The sequence below is a fragment of the Rhinatrema bivittatum genome, chromosome 5 (assembly GCF_901001135.1).
Source record: "Rhinatrema bivittatum chromosome 5, aRhiBiv1.1, whole genome shotgun sequence".
Classification (NCBI taxonomy): domain Eukaryota; kingdom Metazoa; phylum Chordata; class Amphibia; order Gymnophiona; family Rhinatrematidae; genus Rhinatrema; species Rhinatrema bivittatum.
Genome location: NC_042619.1, coordinates 75,286,350 through 75,310,126, shown reverse-complemented (window position 1 = coordinate 75,310,126; position 23,777 = coordinate 75,286,350). Strand labels below are relative to the sequence as shown.

At 41.5% G+C, this 23,777-nt stretch overlaps 1 protein-coding gene across 3 annotated transcripts in view; it reads right to left on the bottom strand.

The window, feature by feature from the left end:
• The window catches only part of DDX10 (DEAD-box helicase 10), a 759,707-nt gene extending 737,975 nt beyond the window's left edge, over nucleotides 1–21,732 (bottom strand). The window contains exons 1-6 of one of the 3 annotated variants that reach the window (XM_029602477.1): nucleotides 21,401–21,732; nucleotides 20,908–20,968; nucleotides 18,175–18,305; nucleotides 4,712–4,870; nucleotides 2,557–2,677; nucleotides 1,888–2,077 (exon numbers count right to left, since the gene is read on the bottom strand). In XM_029602477.1, coding sequence (XP_029458337.1) covers nucleotides 1,888–2,077; nucleotides 2,557–2,677; nucleotides 4,712–4,870; nucleotides 18,175–18,305; nucleotides 20,908–20,968; nucleotides 21,401–21,568 — 830 coding nt within the window. In that variant the 5' untranslated portion in view covers nucleotides 21,569–21,732. The remainder of the gene's footprint in view (nucleotides 1–1,887; nucleotides 2,078–2,556; nucleotides 2,678–4,711; nucleotides 4,871–18,174; nucleotides 18,306–20,907; nucleotides 20,969–21,400) is intronic. The other 2 variants (XM_029602475.1, XM_029602474.1) reach the window with 2 other exon arrangements.
• Nucleotides 21,733–23,777: the final 2,045 nt, after the last annotated feature.

Genomic DNA, 23,777 nt, shown 5'->3' with positions numbered 1-23,777 from the left:
CCCATGGAGTCCCACAAGGCTCCGCCCGCTCATCAACCCTCCTAGCCGAACTCGGCCTCATGTATTTTATATATGCGAATGATGTGCAATTAATCATCCCCATTACTGACTCCATATGCAATGCCCTCAAAACATGGGATACCGCACTCAAAGCCAATAGCACACTTCTCACGAGCATTAATCTTGCCATCAACAGAGATAAAACAGAACTCATGATTATCTCACCACTGCAGAATCACACTAGTGCTACACCCCCTCCCCCCCCAAGCCCTCTCCACTACAATCACCCCTACACAATATGTTAAAAACCTCGGAGTCACCTTTGACAACCAATTAAACCGTAAAAAGCATATTAATAACACGATAAAAGATGTTACTTCAAACTATATACACTTAAGAAATTAAAACCCCCTCTTCCATCAAGGAGACTTTCGCACCATCCTGCAATCTCTAATCCTAAACAAAATTGACTATTGCAATTCACTCCTCCTTGACCTCCCCAAATCGACCATGCTCCCCCTTCAAATGCTGCAAAATGCAGCTGCATACATACTCACCAACACTCGCAGATCCAAACACATTACACCTATCCTCAAAGAGCTATATTGGCTCCCCGTCGCCGAGCGGATAAAATACAAAACATTAACTTTAATACCAAAATACTACATACTGAAGATATGCACTGGCTCAACAACTCACTGTACTTCCACAAACCCTCCAGGACACCCAGATCACAACGCGCCACCTTACACAGGCCATCACACAAAATCACCCTCCACACTTCAACCAAAGAACATACCCACATCCATAGCAGGATCCGCAACCTGGAACGCCATGCCCCCCAATCTGCGGCAAGAATCATGCACAAAAAAATTTAAACCAAAAATTAAAACATGGCTCTTCACGCAAGCCTTCCCCTAATTTTACGCTACCTGCTTTATACAGTAATCGGCACTCCTCTTACATTTCTACAACCCTGTGCGCCTGCCGCCTCACCTGTACTTTAATTCTGCATTATTTGATAACTTTCTTCATGATTTTGTACTTTAATTATGCAGTTTTTGTTGGTTATGTTTGTCTCTCGCCGGTTCATAACTTTCTAATTTCTCGTTTATGCACTATATTTACACAGTTAAACCCCTATTATGCTTAATCTCGCTTGTTCGTCTATCTGCTCTGTTAACTGTACTGTTTCATTTTTACACTTGTAAAGCGCTGTTGCTAATTTCAAGTTGTCTGCAAACCGATGTGATGTTACTAAACAAATGTCGGGGTAGAAATCCCATAAATAAAAGAAAAATAGATCAATAATGGCTTTCATTTCATCTGCTACTCTCTGCCTTATATCAGATTTTAGCCAAAATCAGCTGCTGATATAATGAGCAAACCACTGGTTTCAAGCTGGAAGACTGCTGAAGTAATTACTATTTTGGAGGCAGTAATTGCACCTTTTCATCATCCCAAGCACTTAATTGGTCAGAAACAATGTAAGGGGACAGCATGGCTATGCAGACCCGCTCTGCCTAACAAGCTGAAAACAATATGACGGGTTTGCAGTGCCTCTAAAATTACAGGTATGGCTCGAAACCTTCCCTGGAAGAGGCTTTCCACAGAGACAGTGGAATCGTCCTTTCCTCGGGTTTGAACATGCAGCCCACCAGCAGCAAAGCAACAGAACTAAATCCCAAATAAAGAAGAAAGAAAAGATATATTCCCTCCCCCCAGCCCCCTTATTTCACCATACTACAAACCTCATCCTCCCTTTGACTGATGCCAGTATCCAAATGTGTTTGTTTATTTTTAACATCTCATCAAAACTGCCATGAGCAGAGAGAAAATACAGCGGCATGAGGCTTTTGTAGGAAAGAAGAAAAGAAGTTTACCTACCTGAATTTTGCTTTTTCGTGAACCCAGACATACTCGGGATCCTTCAGGCTCAATCGTGCAAGATCCTTCACAGACTTTGTTTGAGTGGCGGAAAAAAGCAAAGTCTGGCGCTTCTGCGGCAGATTCTCTACGATTGCGTTCATGGTCTCAGCAAACCCCATGTCCAGGATTCTATCTGCCTCATCCAGAACTGAAAACGCAAGCCAGAGAAGCATAAAGCCAGCTCAGTATCCAACCTCCAAAACCAAATCAGAGCGCAGACGACATGCACAACGCAAATTTTTGGAGCGCAGACGACATGCACAATGCAAATTTTTGCTGCTTAACAGCCAACTCCAGTGCATCCCTCGACCCTGCGGATGCTCAATAGCTGCTGAACCTGATATCCCATCAAGCTCGGTACAGTCCTAATGGTAACCATACACACAGCAAACAATGATCATGCACACTAGGGAAACCCTGCATATTAAAATACACTTTACACAGCCATGTCTACTGTGCAAAAGATTATAATGACCGGGAGGAATCCAAACTACTGAGCACTGATGCAGCCAAACGCCCTTTTGACAAGGGGCTCATCCATAGATTTATATCTGATCACACACAAGACCCAGTCAATTTACACTGAAAAGACTCCTTCTACAACATAGCTACAATTTCTTTACTCACTTAACATGTGGAGGCTGGAAGCATGGAAATACGAGGTTTCATCCATGTGCTGCAAAAGCCGTCCAGGTGTACAAACAAGTATATTTGTACGGTTGATGCGTTCTGATTCTTGTTTCAGATCCTGAAATTAATAGTAAAATAAACCCACAGAGGCATTGCTGTTCACAGCAATTAGAATCATTTCTTATGTATCAAAGAATACTCATAATACATCCTGTCAGATAGAAAGCAAAGCAATCTCCCACACACCTGAGAGAGGCAACATCTTTCTACTGCAGAGCTGCATCTCACACAGTAAGAGAGAGAAGGCATGTACATATGGGACAACCACAAGCAGAGACTGCGACAGTGAAAAGGAGGGGGAAGTAAGACATGCACCTGATGTGGACATCTTCACAAATCTCTCATCTTGATATATAATAATGTCTAGCAAGACGAAAAGATGAGGCACCAGGAACTCAAATGTGAAAACAGGCCTACCATCACATGGCCATATGGCCCTAACTCATTGGAGCAGGCCCCGATGGCTGTACACTGCCATGCATAGGGGACCAGGGCCAGGCCAAGGCCAGTGATGATGCTGAGTCAAGGGTCACAAACCCTGAGGGAGAGATTCTCATCCATTTATCAAATGCAACACCAAGAGGCTGGATTCAGGGCGCACAATTTCAAATTTCTGGAAAGAGCCCTTATGTATATCCTCTGTCTCAGTGATCAGACTAAGAGTTGAGAAAGGGAAACAGCCCCAAGACAGGGCAAATCCCAGGTGTCAGGTTGTGCAGGCACCTAAAATTCATCATATGGTGCACGGCATTGCCAGGGAGCTGGCAGGAGCTGTTTTGTCCAGCCTGAGAGAAGACACTGCACCACAAAGAAGAGGAGTCATCATCCCCATCAGTCCTCTGCTGCCTGATCATGCAGAGGAGACGTCTTGGTGGCCCAGAGCAGGCCCCTGCCACAACCACAACTCTGGACAGCTACGGGGCTTTGTGGAAGAGCCACACCAGCCTTCTACTGCCAGGCTGTAGAGAAGGGAGGGAAGACAGACAGGACACAGGCAAGGAGATGAAAAGGCTGAAAGGAAGGGAGAGAAAGAAGCAAACAAGCAAAACAAAATAAAATGCCCCCAAATAAGGGAAATCATAGCAGAAAAAAAACAACTTTTCCCTGATAGTGTAAGTTTTCAAAACATTTTTCCAGTCATGCCTGGATAGTTGCAAATAAAGGCTCATGGTGCCCCATCTCAGCCTAGTTTCCACTCAAGCTAGAAACCCAAAACTTGCAGCAGGAAACTGCCGGGCCAAAAAAGATAAACTTGCTACATCTTCCTTTTAAATGCGATCTTGAAACACCTATTGCTGAAAAAGCTGCTGGGACATCATCCACCAGCTGGCTGCTTGCTCACTGCTGAAGTAAAACAATTACAAAGACACTGAGATCCTGTTAGGATGCAAAGTGCAATACAATGGCTCAGGCAGATGCAAACCAGAACCTGCACTGCATCATCCATCCTACACTTAGGGGCGGATTTTAAAAGGCCTGCCTATTTTGCATAGGCCGCCGGCGCACGTAAGTCCCGGGGCTTTCCCGCGACGTTTCGGGGGCGTGGCGCCGGCCCGGGGGCGTGGTCGAGGCCTCCGGACCGGCCCCCGGGACCGGAGGACGGAGCGGGGCTGCTTTCAGCAGGCGTAACTTTGCCGACAAAGGTAGGGGGGGTTTAGATAGGGCCGGGTGGGTGGGCGAAGGAAAGTTCCCTCCGAGGCCGGTCCGAAATCAGAGCAGCCTCGGAGGGAACAGGCAGCGTGCGCTGGACTCGGCACGCGCAAGTTGCACAAATGTGCACCCCCTTGCGTGCGCCGACCCTGGATTTTGTTCGCGCCTGGTGCGTGAACAAAAGTACGCAATCGCGTATTTTTTTTTAAAGATCTACCCCTTAGTTTTCTGTTGCTTCCTTTTAGAAACTGCATCCTCCACATGGAGGAACAGCATACCAGTCACCCCCACCCATCAGCAGAAAGTGCTACAGAGGATCGGATATGATCAGGGACCCTCACTGCTGGTTGGTCTTTGCTGCTCTAATCAGGTTGTCCACCTAGGGCACTTTCTTTTTTTTTTTTTTTTTTTTTACTTATCTGGTTGGAAAACACAAACCAACCTTGCCACCGATGATAAGCCCAGCTGAAAATTCGTGGTTCTTCCCCACTTTGCGCAGGACCTCAAAGGTTTGGTAAGCCAGCTCTCGGGTTGGCGATATAATCAGGACCCCAAGTCCGTCATCTGCTGTCCACTGCTGCCGATACAAGCACTCCAAAGCCTGTGGGATCAAAAAAGAGACATGAATCAAGAGGATCCGTTCTGGGATATTAACAAATATGCCCTCCAGAACATAAAAAAAAAAACCAGGCAATTTAAAATTACTCAACGCCTACTTTATAGCCAAAAGTTTTTCAATAAACTACACTGCCTGTTCCTTCACTTCTAATACTTCCTCTTTTGGTCTTACCCTTTGGTTTCATTTATCTTGCCAGATGGAGGCCAAGAATGGGGTTATTGTCCTGTAATTGACTGCATTCGACACATGAGTTACTATTACATCGCTTAGCTGATTTAGGAATTGGTGGTCACATTTACTCCTGGTTTGCTTCATTTTTGAGTGGTAGAATGTTTCAAGTTGAAAATTTTAATGACAGCTCCAAATGGTGTAACTTGAAAGTGGGCATCCCTCAAGGAAGTATATAGTCAGCTACATTGTTTAACGTATATCTTTCCCCATTGTGTCATATTCTGGATAGTTAATACCATATCATAAGATATATGCTGACAAACTTCAACTTTACTTCCCAATGGAAACCTCAATACAAAAGTTTGAAGACTATCAAAACTTGGATGAAGTCAAATCAGCTTTTTTTGAATTTGAAAAAGACTGAAGCAATGTTAGTTTCAAAAAACACCTTATGATCATATATGTGTCCCAGTATATTAATAAATTATACTGTAACACCATTTAAAGATAAATACATAAATTTAGGATTTGAAATGGACTCCTCTAACATACACTGAACTTTTTTTTTTTTTTTAAAGTATTAAAATCTGTTTGGGGTTTTTTTTGTTTTTTTTTTTTTATAAATTACAACTCTTAAAACATCTTAGATATATACTAGAGATTAATGAGTTTAGAAAGTTTGTACACGCTGTTTTACCAAAACTGTTGATTACTGCAATGCCTTGCTGGTGGACCTACCTAAATGTCAGATTAGGACCAGTCAAATTCTGCAGAATGCAGCTGCACGGATGCTTTTAAGTAGAAGTCTTACAGTTTATATTGGTTGCCGACAGAATACAAAAGTAAATTTAAAATTGTTATTGGTTTTTAAAACATTGAAGAATGTTGGCCCTTATCTATCCACCCTTTTAACTAAATATGAACCCAAGCAATCCCTACATTCTCAGATTGTCTTATCTTTACCTCCGATAAAGGAATATCATTGGGTCAAGACCTGTAAATGTGCATTCTCAGACACTGGAGCACAACTATGGAATGGTCTTCCACAATATCTGAGGTTGACGGAGGATGTGAAAATGTTTCAAAAACAACTAAAAGCATATTTGTATACGGAGGTGATGATTTTTTATTATTTAGAAGATTTAAAGTGTATTCTGTGAATTTGCTGTGATGTTTTTGTTTTTTACTTGATATTTATGTATTGACTGTATACCGCCTAGCACATAATCTTGAAATTTACGGTTTATAAATTTTAAAAATATTTTCTGACATTTTTACACACTTTTTTTTTTTTTTAAGGACATTTTTTTTTACTAGAACCAATGCCCCAATTTTTTTTATTTTTTATATCCTTCCAAGTCTTCTCTCCAGCTGTCTGTCCATGGATCCATGTGGTGCTCACATGGGTTTCCAATGAGGATCAACAAAGCAGTGTACTGATTTAATAAGTCATGCCTTCCACAATGAATCAAAGAAGTTTTAAAAATGTCAAAACACTACCTCTTCACGAATGAAATACAAATGGAAAGGAAAATTACATGGCGACTAATTCACAACTGCATAATCCAGCATTTTCTTCTTAGTGCTGCAGCGTTAAAGGAAAACTTGGATCCAGAGAGCTGATAGCCCTGGGATCCAGTCTGTGCCTCTCATTGGCTGAGCACAAGCTCATAAAAGGTTTGTCAGTAACTGAGTTCAAACACCTGTTGGGAGCTTCCATCTGGTTAGCAAGCTGTGAACTTCCATCAGCCTTTCACCTACTAAATTACTTCCAAAGGGGGTACAAGAGGTTGTGTGTGCATATAGCCTTTTGGGATTTTTTTATTCCGCTTTTCGGCACTTCAAAGTGTACATCAAAGCGGACTACATTCAGGTACTAAAGGTACGTAACGAGAACTCAGCCATAAAGCTGTGGGCTTGGCAGGTGCATTGCTGAATCAGTGATTTTCTAACACTCAGCTAAGCTCCATCAGGAAGAGCCCAGCAGGAGATCAGTGGCCTGTAGGACGCACAGCATCTAGAACTGGCCTTGAAAACAAAGGAAAAACACTTATTTTGATGTACTTTTACATCTAAAAAGGTATGGGACATTACACAAACTTTTCTTACAGCCAATTCCTGTTTTGGGGGGAGGGTAGGCACTACATCAGAGGAGAGCAGTTTCTCCCATAATCTCTGAAACCGAGTTATAATCCACAGTTCTCTCACTTCTACACTACTGTGAATTTGCTTCTTTCTATATATATCTATTTTGGTATTTACAGTATATAGCGCTCTACAACAAACTACTTTACAAAACCTTAAATACAGGTACAAATCCCTATACCACAGAGCACACAGCCTAAGTGGGTACCTGAAGCAATTGCAAATAGAACAGTTTAAAATTTATTAAGGCTTTTCTCCCATTTTATGCCTATGGGAAAAATGTTTAGAGAAATCAAACCCATATCGGGAGACAAGAGCTCTTGGGGCTATTTTTTTTCCCTAATATATCCTTGCAAATGTATTGAGAAATATCGTGATGTTAATTATGTTTTTTTCTTTGCTCTGAAACCAACTTAGACTTTCCCTTGATGAAGATCACATTGTTAGTTAGTCTGGATTGGATATCTGGTTATTTTCATCAGGTTTTTTCTTTTAGATAGGAGATTTAAAAAAAAACACACACACACAAACACTATGTTGCTCTTTCATTCCTCCCCCTCATATTCTTGGGTCTAACGTGGATGCTAGGTCATAGTAATGATATTTCTTCTGAGCTCTATTTGGGTTTTCTTAAACTTATGTTTCTTTCCCACAAGGTTAACTTTATTTTTTGATATTTTGAAACCTTCGTAAATAGAAAACTGAAAACAAGAAACCAGGCACAGACTCACTTGCCCAGGATCATGAGAACAATTGGTGGCAGAAGCAAGAGAAACTCAGCTCATTACTTTAACCACTAGGCCACACCTTCTCCCAGACAGAAAGAAAGGCTGAGATAAGGAGGCGGCTTTAGTTCAAGACATCAGTTCCAGAAAAAAGAACTAAGATTTCATTCAGCAATCATTCACATGAATGAGGGAGACACTTCTTACAGCAGTTTCTGGCCCCCTCAGCCGCATGAGAAGAGAATCTGGATACAGTGAAATATTCACAGGGTCCAAAGCCAGCCAAAGACCCAAACAATACTTCAGCTGAACAATCCTCCTAACATCATTCCCCAAGTATTATCTGAGGCTCTCCTCACCAGGGAGTGCCTCGAAAACTAAAGAGACACTGAAAATATTGGCTTGCCAGCTTTCTGGCTCCATTTCTTCCCCTCTCTTTTAGTCTTAAAGTTCCTTGCCACATTGTCTTAATATATTTTACTTTCAGACTTTTTGGACTAAAATGTGTCATTTTATTATAACTAAAAGGGCAATATTCAATACCTGCTCTGCAGATAAAAAAAAAAACAAAAAAGCAAAACATTTTATACACAAAAGCAGGAGCTTTGCATATTGCCCAGCTTGTCTGTGGGTAAAACAAAGGAAAATTGGTTCTTACCTGCTAATTTTTGTTCCTGTAGTATCACGGATCAGTCCAGACAGCTGCAGTTTTGCCTCCCTTCCAGCAAGTGGAGACAGAGAAAAACCTCGAGAGTGCCCCCTCTTAAGCCTATGTGCTGCCTGTGTCTCTTCAGTATTGAAACATCAAAGCAGAGGAAAATAGAACATGGAACAGTCTGATAATAAATCGCAATGGACCAGAAGAAAGAACCTCTGTAACTATGTACAACTAAAAGAACACCTATGTGGGAAAAAAAATGAAGGAGAAACCTATACCCTTCTATAGCCGGCAAAGTACCTTCCAGGACAAAAACTGGAATATGAAAGCAGATCGAGCGGACTCTCCAGAGCTAAAATCCCGGGCGGGCATCTGAACTGATCCGTGGTACTACAGGAACAAAAATTAGCAGGTAAGAACCAATTTTCCTTTCCCTGTACGTACCCAGATCAGTCCAGACAGCTGAGATATATCAAAGCTTCCCTAACGCGGGTGGGACCTAGAGAGTCACGCTCGAATGACACCTTTGCCAAAAAGTGCACCCAGAGACTGAACATCTAACCTGTAGTGCTTGGCAAAAGTATGCAAGGATTTCCAGGTGACTGCTCTGCAAATCTCTTGAGGAGAAAGCAACTGACACTCCACCCCCGAAGTGGCCTGAGACCTAATCGAATGAGACTTGATGCCCTCGGGAACAGGATGACCACGACATATATAAGCAGAAGCGATAGCCTCTTTCAACCAATGGGCTATCGTTGCCTTTGACGCCATGTGCCCTTACTTAGCGCCACTCCACAAAACAAAACAATGATCTGTCAATCGGAACGGATTAGTGACCTCTAAATAGCACAATAGGATCCTTTTGACATCCAAACGTCTGAGTTCCTTGGCGTGGGGCGCAGTACTATCAACGTCAGGAAAAGCCGGGAGCTCCACCGACTGGTTAACATGAAAAGCAGAGAGCACCTTGGGCAGAAAAGAGGGCACCGTCCTTAGGGATACCCCCGAAGCAGAGATACGTAGAAAAGGTTCCCTGCACGAAAGGGCTTGGAGCTCGGAAACCCTCTGAGCCGAACAGAACGCCAGGAGCCAAGGGACCTGCAAATAATCCCAGGCTCTGGGCGACTCAAGAGACAACGCACCTGCCGCTGCAGCTTGTCTATGCGTTCGGTCTTAAGGAAAACCTTGCCCGCTTGAGTATTGAAGCGAGCCCCCAGGAAATCCAGAGTCTGCGAGGTGACTCTTGGCATGATTGACGATCCATCCCAGGGACTTCAGTTGGCGCAGAACTTTCTGCACCAACTGCTTGCAGAGATCTTCCGACTTTGCTCGAATGAGCCAATCGTCCAGGTAAGGACACAAACACCCCTTCTCTGCGGAGCCACCACCACCATGACCTTGGTGAAAGTCCGCAGTGTCGTCGCCAGACCAAATGGCAGGGCACAAAACTGAAAATGTCTGCCAAGAACCACAAAAGAAAGAAACTTCTAAATGTTCCCTACGGATTCCAATATGCAGGTACACTTCCGTCAGATCCAATGAGGCCAGGAACTCACCACTGTGAACCGCCGCAATGACTGAGCGGAGAGTTTCCATCCTGAAACGGGGCACCTTGAGAGCCTTATTCACACCTTGAGGTCAAGGATAGGCAGGAAGGAACCTTCTTTCTTCGGCAGCACAAAGTAGATGGAATAGCGCCCTGCTCCCCACTCACCTTGAGGAACGGGAACAGGGCCCCAAGACACTGCAACCTGTCGAGGGTTTGACATACAATTCCTTCTCTTTGCCTGTGAGCCGCAGAGGACTCGGACAGGACAAGCAAATTCTAAAGCGTAGCCGAGTTCGATGATGCTTACTTAGGACCCACCGGTCCGAGGTGATCTTGACCCATTCCTCGAGAAAGAGGGACAGCCGTCCTCCTATGGCAGGGATAGAGGAATGGGTCAGCCGGATCTCATTGTGGAGGCTTGTCCAGAACCATCTCGACCCACTCGACGGCCACGAAAGAAATGAGCCCAGGGCTGCAAGCGCCCTGCCGCTGGGCGACCCGCCGGGGCCGGAGACCTGTTTTGGTGGAACCGTCTTTGTCCCCAAAAGTGAGCATGTATCGACAAGAAGCCCCAGATCAACAGTGTCTTGGAGTGAATCCGCCTAGGGTAGGGACAGGCCAAGCTCCTCAAGAACATAGGGAATGAGTGGCTCCAGCTCCTCCCTCTGAAACCAGAGGTTTTTCAAGGTCGTCGTCCAGATCGGTGCCAGGAAGAGGGGCTGGGGTCCCATCCGGGGGTGCAGGTCCCGCCCACCCCAAGGGAGATGGCGTGTCTTTGCGCAGCCAGGACCCCGGATCTTCTGGATCCTAACAGACCCCGAAGGCTCCGGACGCCTGGGGACCTAACTGGGAGGGCCCACCACGGCACCCTGAGAAGAGGGGGGTTTCTGCTGTGACAAACTTGCAAATAAAGCTTTGTGCATTAAGAGCACAATGTCTAGAGTGAAGGAGTGAGGGACTGGCCCCTCCCCCGCCGGGGGCTCCTCCACCAAAAAGTCAGAAAAATCATCCCCGGGTCACTCAGGCTCACTACAGCGGGAGATCCCCTCCCCCAACCGCACGACTATGGGCATCAGCAAAAGTTTTTAAGATGGCCGCCATTCCCGCACTGGTAGGGAACGGATCGGCCTGAAGCTGCTGTGAGGCGGGACACTTAGCCGCCCTGCGGGCCCTGCCTGAGCTTCCTCTCACTGTTCCCAAGGAGCCCTCCCCACTGGGGAGGCATCGGGAACAAAGTCCATCGCGGGAGAGCCATGTGGCTGACTCCCCGCAGGCTGAGCAGTGCGCCTTATATGGCATGGCTGCCGCAAAAAAATGATCGGACAGGAGCCCTAAGAAAGAAAGCCCCTCCGGATCCGATCATACGCCGAGAGCCACTGACCTGCCCCGGGTACAGCCTGGCCAGGAAATCCCCTTCTGCTCTCGTTTTGTTTTGTTTTTTTAAAGGCACAGTACTTTGAGAAGGGTAGGCTGCTCCAGACACCCAAAAAGAGGGTATGGGATGTGGAGGGGGGGAGGGACCAGACCACCGGTATCACCCCAGGTATCTCACCAAACCAGAGAGTGCAGCGGACTTCCCAGCCCAGCTCCCACAGCCTCTACTAACTGGGGGGATGGTCCCACTAGAATCTACCAACCCCCTGGGAGGAAAGTTGTTTCTTCTGTCCAGTGAACTATGACTATTCAACTTCTTTTCTATTCTTTTTTCTTTTTTTTTGAAAACCCCAAATGGGTCAGGACCACAGGTTTTGCATCACCTCCATCTGCTGGAAACAGAAATACTGAAGAGACGCAGGCAGCACATAGGCTTAAGAGGGGGCCCTCTCGAAGTTTTTCTGTCTCCATTTGCTGGAAGGGAGGCAAAACCCCAGCTGTCTGGACTGATCCGGGTATGTACAGGGAATGTGCGTGCTTTAACCCACATTCTTGGGGGGCGCAGGTTTCATTATTCAAACCTTATTCGTACAGGTCCCAATGGAAACGTTACACACACAAAAAGCAGGTGCAATTTCTACATGTAATTTTTTTCTTTTGAGGGCAACAATCAAAGCAAAAGCCTGGACAAAGCTTTGCTTTCTTGGTACAAACCACACAGATAAAAGTACCCCTGGGGTTTGCACCAACATGGACCGTTCTGGTTATTGCCCTCTAAGGGACACTGCTGCAGTAAAAAAATGAATTGTAAATTCTTTTCAGATAGAGGTGTTAAAGAAAAAAAAAGAGCTTGTTAATTCGGAAGAAAATATAGTTAAGGAAAATTGTTACCAAGTTTTATTTTAAATGTAAAAAAAAATAATAAAATAAAAGCTACACTGGCATGTCAGTTCCACACTAGATGTCTCGCAAGTTGCCAATTGGGAATAACTTGATATATGCACCTGAGAAATAATATACAAAAATAACATGGACAAAATCTTTTTTATTTTGTATAAATAAGGGAACCACGCATGTTTTTGTCAGGGGATATGGATTTTTTAGGTTACATAGTGACAGATTTTTTTGTATGAACAGACTAATTGGATGAATTCATTGATATTCTATTCAGGGCTTTTCTGGTGCTAATGCCATTTTAAGACTAAGATACAATTAAACTCAAAATACTTGTGTCTCACAGTTAACAGTTATTTTTAAACACTTTATAGGAAGAAAATTATTCATATACAATATGAAGCCATGATTACAACATAAGCAATGGTGAATTTTAAATGAGTCCACTGGCTCTAGTGATTTATCCTTCGCATATATGAATGCCTCCAAAAAGATTTTTTTGAATATGAATGCCTTTAAATAATCTGTAAGATTTTATTTTATTTATTTATTTAGAGTTTTTATATACCGGCAATCATGAAAACATATCTTGCTGGTTTACATAGAATGGGGGTGCAATAAAAAACATAGAACTTAAGAACAAAGAACTAGAACTGTGGTGACAGAAGGTACAGTTACATTTAACAAGGTGGCCAAACTTGGAGATACTTGGTTCCCTTGTTTATACATAATAAAAAAAGAGAAGTTCCATACCAGAACCATCTTTAGGATTACAGCAATGTTAAACTAAAAAACAAAGCAGGGAGAAGAGTGTGAAACCAGTCGGTAGTGCTTTCCAAATAAGACAAAATAACTTTATATGATAAACTTCAAAGGAGTATCAAAAGTACAGTCCCTCAACACAACCGTGTTTCACAGGAGGGGCTGGATCAGGAGGACCCCACAAAGAGCAGTTTCCAAAAGTTATCTATACAATCTATACTATCTTCTCTATAGTGCAAAATCTCACAAAAACACCACCAAAAACTACTTGCTATTTATACAATAGTGATGATTTTGCTAAATTCAACAATAAAATAAACTTAATACAATCAAACCTCATAGATAACACTCAATCCATAGCTCTTAACACAAAAATAAAATCAAAATGGACTTTTTGACACCTCTTCCACCATCCAAATACAATCAATTATCAATAAAATGAATCCAGCGAGCCACCCTCAAGATAGCATCCATATTACAAGCCTAAAGAATATCGAATCCACCATCACAAAAACAATTACAAAGATTATCAACCTCTCACTGAAGGTACCTACCCAAATTGTCTTAAATCAGCTATAATAAAGCCTATTCTAAAAATGAACAACCTTGACCCAAATGACTTATCAAATTACCGTCCTATTTCTAACCTACCTTTTATAGCTAAAATCATTGAAAAAGTTGTCCAGTCACAACTTGATGAATACCTTGAATCAAATAATAATATCTTATCCCCAAACCAATATGGTTTTAGAAAAAAAACTCAATACTGAATCGCTCCTTCTGTCATTAAATGATACCATCCTAAGAGGTTTTGATACTGGAAAACAATATCTACTTGTACTACTTGACTTATCTGCAGCATTTGATACAATAAATCATCAAATACTTCTAGATCGATTATCGGAAATTGGTCTAGCTGAAAACACTCTACAATGGTTTACATCATTTCTCACCAACAGAAGCTACCAAGTCTCATTCAAAAACAACATATCTGAGAAAATCGACCTAAAACTGGAGTTCCACAAGGCTCTGCATTGTCTGCCACCCTCTTTAAATATTTACCTTTTACCAGTCTGCCAACTACTTGATAATCTTCAATTAACATACTATCTCTATGCAGATGATATACAAATTCTTATACCCGTAAAATATTGCATTGACAAAACATACAAAGAATTTTCCATGATACTTGATTCAATAAAACAACTCCTTTCAAAATTAAAACTAATAATCAATATTGATAAAACTGAAATAATTATCATGGACAAAAAACCTAGCATTACTCCACCACCTCAACTTGCCACAAATAATCTTATATCCCCTGTCAATCACACCAGAAACCTTGGAGTCATCATGGACAAAAACCTCTCTTACAATATACACATAACAACTAAAATCAAAGAAGGATATCACAAGCTCCTAGTCCTCAGACATCTAAAACCTTTCCTAAATTCCTTGGATTTCAGAACTGTTTTACAACTCTTAATTTTTTCTACAATAGATTATTGTAATTCCCTTCTAATTGGTCTTCCTTTCATCAGCATCAAACCTCTTCAAATTCTTCAGAATTCAGCAGCGAGAATTCTAACTGGAACAAAAAAATATGTTCACATTACCCACATTACCCCAATACTTATGTCGCTCCACTGGCTTACTATTAAATCCCGAATAGAATATAAGATCCTAACAATCATGCACAAATTAATAAATACTGATCATCATAAACAAACTAGTTTAAAAGTCTCTCCTAAAATTACCACAATTAATCTTCGATCTAACTACTCATCTTGTGTAAAAATTCCTCCCATTAAAGATGCTCGTCTATCATCCACTAGAAATAGAGCATTCTCCATTGCTGGCCCAAAAAAATGGAACTCTCTACAGCCTTATTTGAGAACTCAAACGAATATCAAGAAGTTCAAGAAGGATCTAAAAAAAAAAAAACAAAAACAAAAAAAAAAACTTTCCTCTTTCATAAAATCTACATTAATGATCAACTAAATCAACATTCCAACTACAATGAACACAAGCAACAATTTCCATGCAAGAAAGATACAGTAACCACAACCAAACACAGCCACAATTACTGTAATTTGCAAAGTATAAGAATTAATGATGGAAGCCCTCTTTTAAAATGACTTTACACTAATACTTTTTCCCTTCCCTTTCTTCCACCTTCTCCCTCCCCTCTATTATTTACCCCACCAGCTCCTGTTCTCTCCATTTCCCCCTCCTTCCCATTGTTATTGTACTGAATCTATGTTTAAGTTACCTGATATTGTTTAATTTTCTGTAAACCATTGTGATGGCTGAACCGAATGACGGTATATAAAAATGAATAAATAAATAAAATAAATAAAACAAAAGACAAAAATCTAAATAAGAACAGCGGCATATATTACAGCTAAAAATAGACAACGTCAGATATCAAGCACAAATCAAAGGTGTTTAATTTGTAAGTTTTCTAGAATGGGAGGCTTCCTGTAAAAAAAAAAAAACGGTAAAAAAAAAAAGCAAAGTGAAAAACAGACTATAATAAGAAAAATTCTGTGGTAACAAGTATAAGCCTTAAACATTCCACATATAGCTTATACATTCACAAATTCAAAGGCATGCTGTAAAAAATAATAAGAAAAAATCATCAGAAAAAATGTAAAACAATGGACATAATGAACCTCATGGAAAGTAAAGAGTCTACCGTAAACGAAGTACAGGATTTCAAAACGTATCGGGTAAAGAATCCAATTTAACCTATAAAAAAAAGACAGTCACACGGATAAGAAGATGAGCTGAGGAAACAATGTGAAAAGAAAATAGAAAGAAAAGAAGAAAAAAAAAAAAACTAAAACATTCAAAGAGACACCATAAACTGTACATACCCACGAAGTTAAATATCTGAACCTGCCAAATGTAAAGTAGCAGGCCGCCTACTGTAAAGGAAATGCCTAAACATTTTAAAAAATTAAAAAAAGGCCAATCACGGGTGGGATAATGGAGTCACATGAGAGGGTAAGTCAGCATTCAAAAGGCAAAGTAAAAAGGGTGTGGGGGGGGACAGGACGTGAAAGAGAACTAATGTTGAAAGGTAACTATAAGGAATACCTGAAAGAACTGAACTGCCCAAAGTTTAAAGTATAAACACGACCAAGAAGAGAGCTAAAGTCAAAACTAGCTCCTATGGTTGTATAATGAAGCTGCTGGAATAAGAAGATAATTTTAAAAAAGGAATTCATAAATGAGATTTCACGGAAGGGAAAGAAAGGAGAGAAAAGCCAGGAGATTACCAACAGGCAACAAGGGAAAATTATGCATATAAATGAACCGCTCTATTTCTTTAAGGCCCACTGGTATTAAGGAGCTGAGTTCAAAAATCCAGTGTTGTTCACGACGGATTAGTGAGTTTGAAAAATCACCTCCACGACTCATCGGAGGACAATATATTCAATCGCAAAAATACCTCAGATCAGCAGTTGAATGAGAGAAAAAGACAGCCAAGGGGCAACAAGCAGAGCCTCCCCACGGCCTGGCCAAAGACAGGATCTATGTTCAATTATCCTAGTCCTTAATGGGCAAAACATTTTGCCTGCATAAATCAAGGGGGGCAAGGGCATAATGACATACATGACACTTCTTGTAGTACAATTAGAGGTGCGATTCAAGGGGCCCGATTTACCAGTAATGGGATGTGTGTCACTTTCACTTGTTAAATTCAAAGGGCAAGTTGAGCATTGTAAGAACAGATGGTGACCGAACACTGGAGGAGAGAGTTGGAGAGAGTATGGTAATTCGGAATGGACTGACCGATCATGGAGATTTCGGACCCTACACAAAGCAAATCTAGGAACGTTACAAAATGTCACGTGCCTGAGTGTTTTAGTCTTCTTTATTTTCTTTTTTCCTTTCACATCCTTTCCTTGGTGCATCTTCTTATCCAAGTGACTGTCTTTTAATAGGTTAAACCGTATTATTTACCAGATACTTTTTGAAATCCTGTACTTCGTTTACAGTAGGCTCTTTACTTTCCATGAGGTTCATTATGTCCCTTGTTTACATTTTTCTGATAATTTGTTCTACTATTATTTTTTTACAGCACACCTTTGAATTTGCGAATTTATAAGCTACACGTGGTTTAAGGCTTATACTTGATACCACAGAATTTATTTTTTTTTTATTATTATAGTCTGGGGGTTTTTTTTACCATTTTTTCTACAGGATGCCTCCCATTTTGGAAAAAAATGTATAAACTGAACAACTTTCATTTGCGCATGTGCTTGATATCAAACATTTTCTATTTTTAGCTGTAATATATGCCGCTGTTCTTATTTAGATTTTTGTCTTTTGTATAAATAACCACCTTTGGAAACTGTTCTTTGTGGGTTCCTCCCAATGCAGCCCCTACAGCGAAACATGGCTGTGTTGGGGGACTGTACTTTTGGATACTCCTTTGAAGTTTATCATATAAAAGTTGTTGTCCTGAGAAAACCTCTACATTGTTGATACTTCATCTTACTTGGAACAGCACTAGTGACTGGTTTCACACTTTTCTCCCTGCTATGTGCTCTCTTTTGTGATTCATATTTACTCCACACTAACTTTCTGAAACTAGAAAACAAAACATTCTTACAACTACCAAGTAAAAGTCCAGCCCAAATTAAACCAATTAAAAAAAAAAAATATGCAGTAAATCCTAGCTGAAGTTCAAGGCAGTGAAACCGCAACATCCCTCCAGACAACCATCTGGCCAAATTTCACCGTTACTTTTCAGAAAGTGTCGGTAACATTTCTTTTATAACTAAGATGTTACCTACACCAGGGGATGTGGGTTGTAAGTTAAGTATTCATTGTTTTCTAGATGTGTTTCACATGGGTGCGGGAGCCATATGACATTGCATGAGTAAGTCTTATTGGGCTGTTTATAAGCATATGTGTAGCCTTCTTGGACCTGAAATTTCATGCCCTGAGTTACTGACTCTCTGAGTTGAGGTGACACAGTCCAGTCATTACTTACAGGAATGAGGAAAGCCAGGGTTTTGCCAGAGCCGGTCTTGGCAGCCCCGAGCACATCTTTTCCTTGTAAAGCCGAACCTATTGTCTGCTTCTGGATCTCCGTTGGCATGCGGTACTGTGCCTCCAGCAAACCTAGAGAATGGAGGAAAAGGCAAGCTCGTTCACCCCATCAGCAATGCTACAAGTGATCACACTGAAACCTCCTACAGGTGGAAAAACCCACCCACAAACATATGAAGGAATCATTTTTACAAAAAACTACTCTGAGGCAAGGTTTCTAATGTGATGCAATTCAGAAGCCTTGGGAGCTATTCCTGGTCTTCTCTACATGTCGATAAGCATCTTAAAACAGTTCCACTTCTGAGTTATAACAAAATTACAAGGCCTACCCCAAAATAAAAGGACTTCAAATTCCAAACCAAAATAGTGTTGTTTTTTTTTTTTGGGGGGGGGGGGGTTACAGTTTTAAAGTCTCTGAAATCCTTTACAAATTGTTACTTCTAGACATATGCAGCACTGTATAGATGTACACAGAAACAGTGCATGAGCCACGGAGCTTACAATCTAGTCAAGATAAACATACAGGACCAACAAGACAGTCTATGGGAAGAGTCTTTTTATTGTAGAGAAGTGCTTAGAATTGAAAAGCAGCCTGAAAAAGGTGAGATTTTAAACTGGATTTGAATATGGTCAGAGAAGGACCATGACACACTCAAGAAGGGTAATCCAGGCATACAGCGCAGCAAGGTAAAAAGTGAGGCATCAGAAGTCTTGCACTTCTGTATTTCACTCATAAATTTCTTGCACAAGTGTCCCCAGTGGATCTTCATTTTAGAAGCCACTGTAAAGTCTTCGAGGACTCTGAGAATCTCCTATGCATAGCAGCAGTACTTACTGCATAATCTGTTAGAGCACCTAATTAAGGAGACGTGGACCCCATGATGCCCAATGCAGTGTTACAAAACTAAACAAGTAATAAGCCCCATGAAATAAACAAAACAAGTAATAAGCCCCATGAAATAAAACTATGGAGTCAATTTTCAAGGCTCTAGAGCAGTGGCTCACAAACCTATTCTGGGATACCCCTAATCAGTTATGTTTTCAACATATCCACAATGAATATGGATGAGATAGATTTGCATGCACTGCAAGCAAATTGTATCTCATGGATATCCTGAAAACATGACTAGCTGGGCACCCACTAGGACAGATTTGGGAACCACTGCCTATTAACTAGAAATTTTCACCCATTTTGCATCTATGGGAAAATGCTTAGAAAATAGGAGCCTTAAGAAGACAGGCACCCAAATGGCATTTTTGAAAACTAACTAGGGCTGAGTACCTAAATTTTAGGTGATTTAGATTCTTAAATGAAGTACCAGGTGAAAATAAAGCTGGGCACCCCCAAGGTGAAGGTAAAAGGTGCCTAGGGCTAATTTTCAACACTAAGTACCTAATCTAGGCAGCCAAAACTGAGCAGATCGATAACTAACCTCAATCTATATGTTATCTCAGTTTAATAGAACCAAGCAATCCACCGTCCTGCTGGATTAGAAAAAGATAAGCTTCCCCGGCAGCCCTGAAATCTTGTCTCCCCCACCATACATCCCCAAATCCAAGTAAGCAGGAAAAATCACCCTCACCTCCCACCAACCTGACATCCTGAGTTGCTCTGCCAATGTATAGAGTCCGAGCACCATTAGATATTAGACTGGTGGGAGGGAAAAATGCAAGTCTTCCTACAGACTCAGATATGGGAACATTTGGGATTAAACCAGAGGGTAGAGCTTTCTTTAAATTTGACATCAAGCAGGTAGGTTTCTAAAAAGGAGATGAATGAGTTCGCTCGTGGCAATTTTCAGTGCTAGCTTGCTAAGTTTATGTATTAATTTTCAACAAAAAAAAAAAATCTAGATGGGCACATTTTGGGCAAGCTTTCAGCTAAAATTCTAGGTGCATGGGTTCAGAGCTCAGCTTTTTTTTTTTTTTTTAATTGATTCCTTATGGATCTAAATATGTATATCCTAAAAGAAACAAGGGGCAGACAGGATATAATAGCAACATTCTAATACCTCAAAGACATAAGCAGTGTACAAAAGCAAGCATTGTCCAGTAGAAAGAAAGATACGAGACTTAAAAGCAGGCAGGTTCAAGAGTAATATTAGGAAATATTTCTTCACAGAAGGGTGATAGATGCATGCAACAAACTTCCAAGTGGAGGTCAAAAACAGTAACAGAATATAAGAAAGCCTGAAATAAGCACAGAGGAACCTTGGATGTGAGGATAAAGCTTAGGTAGGCTCTGAGGTAACGAATCAAGAATGTACAGACTACATCAGGAACCTCATCTACCATCACTTTCTATGAAATATTACACATCAATTAAACATTTCATTAAGTTATTACTCCTGAAAATTTTTTAAGAGATTCTCCTGTAATTCTCCCACACTCTGTCAAAGCAGCCATGCTAGTTAGTGTCACAACTTATCTCACACGCACACACAGAATCCAGCAGTCCCTTACTGACTGACTGACTGAGATGCTACCAACAGCAGAAACATACTGCATGATTTAAATAAATAAATCCAATGCCTCTGGGGGAGAATTTTGAGACTTTTCACTGTGGTTGCTTTTAATCAGTAAAAAGTGAGCATTATTTCTTGTTAAAGGTACCTTTATAGCACCGTACAGCACACTGGGCATTTTATTTCACAAAGAAATCAAATATACTAACCTTTCAATGTCTTTTTCGACAAAGGAAAATCTGAGAACTTTATGACTTCATTAATGTTGATCTGAAAGAACAGAGAGTTACATTTGTACAAGGCAAAAACATGGCATAATTATCTCACAGTCTCCAAGACTGTTCCACAGAAACAAATGACCAGGGACCGAAAAAACTGGAGTACCATTTTCAACCTCCTTTTGGCTTAGACTCAAATGTACGATCTGAGCTATGCGTTGGATGGTCCTTTCTTTGCCTTTTAGCTGTGATGGAGAACCTGTGCAATATTGTGGGGGTGGAATGTACATACCCTGCCATCCGACCCTTCAAGAAGAGAGAATGTATGATTGATGATCAAAAAAAGAATCTACACAAAACTGACACACACACCCCTTACCTCAGGATACACCACAGCACTAGGCGCTTAATCCTCTCCCCTCCCTCATCTTGGGGAACAACGCTGCATTAAGCGCTTAATCCTGGTTTGGTTTTTTTTTCTTACCGCAGAGTACTTTTGCACCAGGCGACTGATGTTCTCCCTCTCTACTTGCCAATCCGGCTTCTTCTTTTGTTTCCTCTGCTGCTTAAACTTCTCTTTCTTATTGGTATATTTCTTCTTCCACCTATTAAAGCTCTGTACTGGGTCCGTGCGACGCTCCGGCAACCCCATACCTACTCCGAGTACAAACCGAACACCAGTAGTTGCTCAGCACGCCGCGATCACCAGCACACGGCGCATGGATATGACGTCCTTCAAATGTCAACAACTTTATTCCGCCTGCTGTTGAATAAAATCAAACAAAGTAAAGGGAAATCGATTTTCTGCATGGTTTGTTTTTTTTTTTTTTCGAACTGATTACTGAGTCGTACAGAGGGGAAGGGGCTCAGCCCCTGTACCCTACTATAACGTCCGCGAAGGACTGTGAGAGCTTTGGGTGGGCAAGACTCAACGAGATCCGTTTATAATCCAAAAGAAAGACCTCGGTGTGGGCAGTGAGGCTCTGGCCAGCTGTCCTCTCTCAGTAGTACGTATTTTGTTTTCATGAAGTAATTTCACTGAAGACTTCTGAGATTCTTCTGTGAGTATTACTTGAGGCCCCTTTGCAAATGCTATACAACACAGCTTCTGTCCCCGCCCTCTTCTTTTTGCCTGTGGATTTTCTGCTTGCCTTAACCGCACCTTTTTGGCCCTATAATCCGTTCGGCAGGAGCCCATCCTGTGGCTCTGGTGCAAGCTCTGCTATTTAACTTTTATTTTCATTGTTTTGCTTGACACTTTCCTCCTGCTTTTTTGGTTTTCTAGGGTTGCCACCTCACTCCAGGTCAACCGAACTGGCTGATCCACTCTTAGTTTTGTTCCATTGCATGTTTGAACATGTAGTTCTCATTCTCCCGTTGAGGTCCCTAAAATCTGAGCTACAAATTAATGTATGGCCTGGGATAAAACTAGGACTGAATTAGCAGGTTGGTCTGAGGTGAGGTAGCAACTGGCAGTCCTACTTTTAACATAATATAAATCAATTTTTTCCGGGGCTACAGCAGTATGAACCTCCTTTTTGCAACAACCCCACATTGTCCCCCATCCTATCTAGCTCGGCCATGGCAGCAACAATTGTCTGCAAACATTGAGCACAGTTCCTTCTTGAAGACAGCAGAAGTGCACACCCGAGCCAGCCTGTAGGTGACAGTGTTGTACAGTGAGTGGGACTCCTCCCTTAAGGGCTCTGAATGCTGCCCTCACAGTATCCCCAGCCTTAACCCATACACTGCCTGATTCCTTAGGCTAGCTCTTCACAATCATTTTTTAAAACGTGGGACTGGCTGATTTTCATTATACAAACTGGAATAAATGTCACTCGTGATAAAATAACAGGATATGTAAATGAAACTCATGTTACTAAATGTTAATGACCTTCATATTGCACAAGTCAGACACGAACAATTTCAAGTTTCTGACAACCCTCAACGTGCAAAGTTGTAATCATTGGTCAATGAAAAATGTCTCAATGAACATATCATGAGCCAACAGTTCCTATTTTTTAAAGTATATTTTCTTTTGTATATAAAAAGTACATTAAAACACAGGCTGAACTTATCTTAAACTTTTCAATCGGTCTGGGGACAAATGTGGCCGCTCGGAACTCTAAGGCACAGTCTGATCATAGGTACGGTGGTTTCCCCAAATGAAAGACCGACTTGAGAAAGCAGCTTAAGAAATCCACAGAGACTCTGATGGTTGCTACATGAGCTCAAAAGGACAACTAATGTGTTTAGTTTTCATAATATAAATATATTTCGAGATACTTTAAGGTGAGCTTGTGTATGCAAGGAGAGGGGACAGCTAATGAGATGAGAGGAGGACTTGCTGGAGGAGGAAGGGGCGGTATTATATAAAGAACGCCACAGGAACCTCAGAGACTAAGACTGACAGTTCTGAACTGTAAGTGAGCTGACTTTCAGGCCGATACAATATCAACACGCTAAAAACGTGTGTTCAAACTGGACGCATTTTTTTTTTAACGCGCACACAATCACCCCAACTGGGCACTCAATGCAATAGGCAAATGAGCCTTAGCACTATAAAGAACATGGTAGGGATAAATTGTGCGTCCCTAGTGCGTCCATTAAATCAGGCGCCCAGGAGAAATGGCTGTGCGCGGGTTAGGAAACGGACACTCAATTTTACGAGCATCTGTTTTCCTAACTTGACCACTGACATTTATTTATTTTTTTTACATTACCCCATTTTTCAGTTCCTCTGACTTAATATCGCTATAATATTAAATCGGAGGAACTACAGAAAAGCAGTATTTTCTGCTTGTCTGTTAACTTTTGGGGTTCCTCAAGATTTAACGCCAGTTCTGGGGTTGGCATTAATT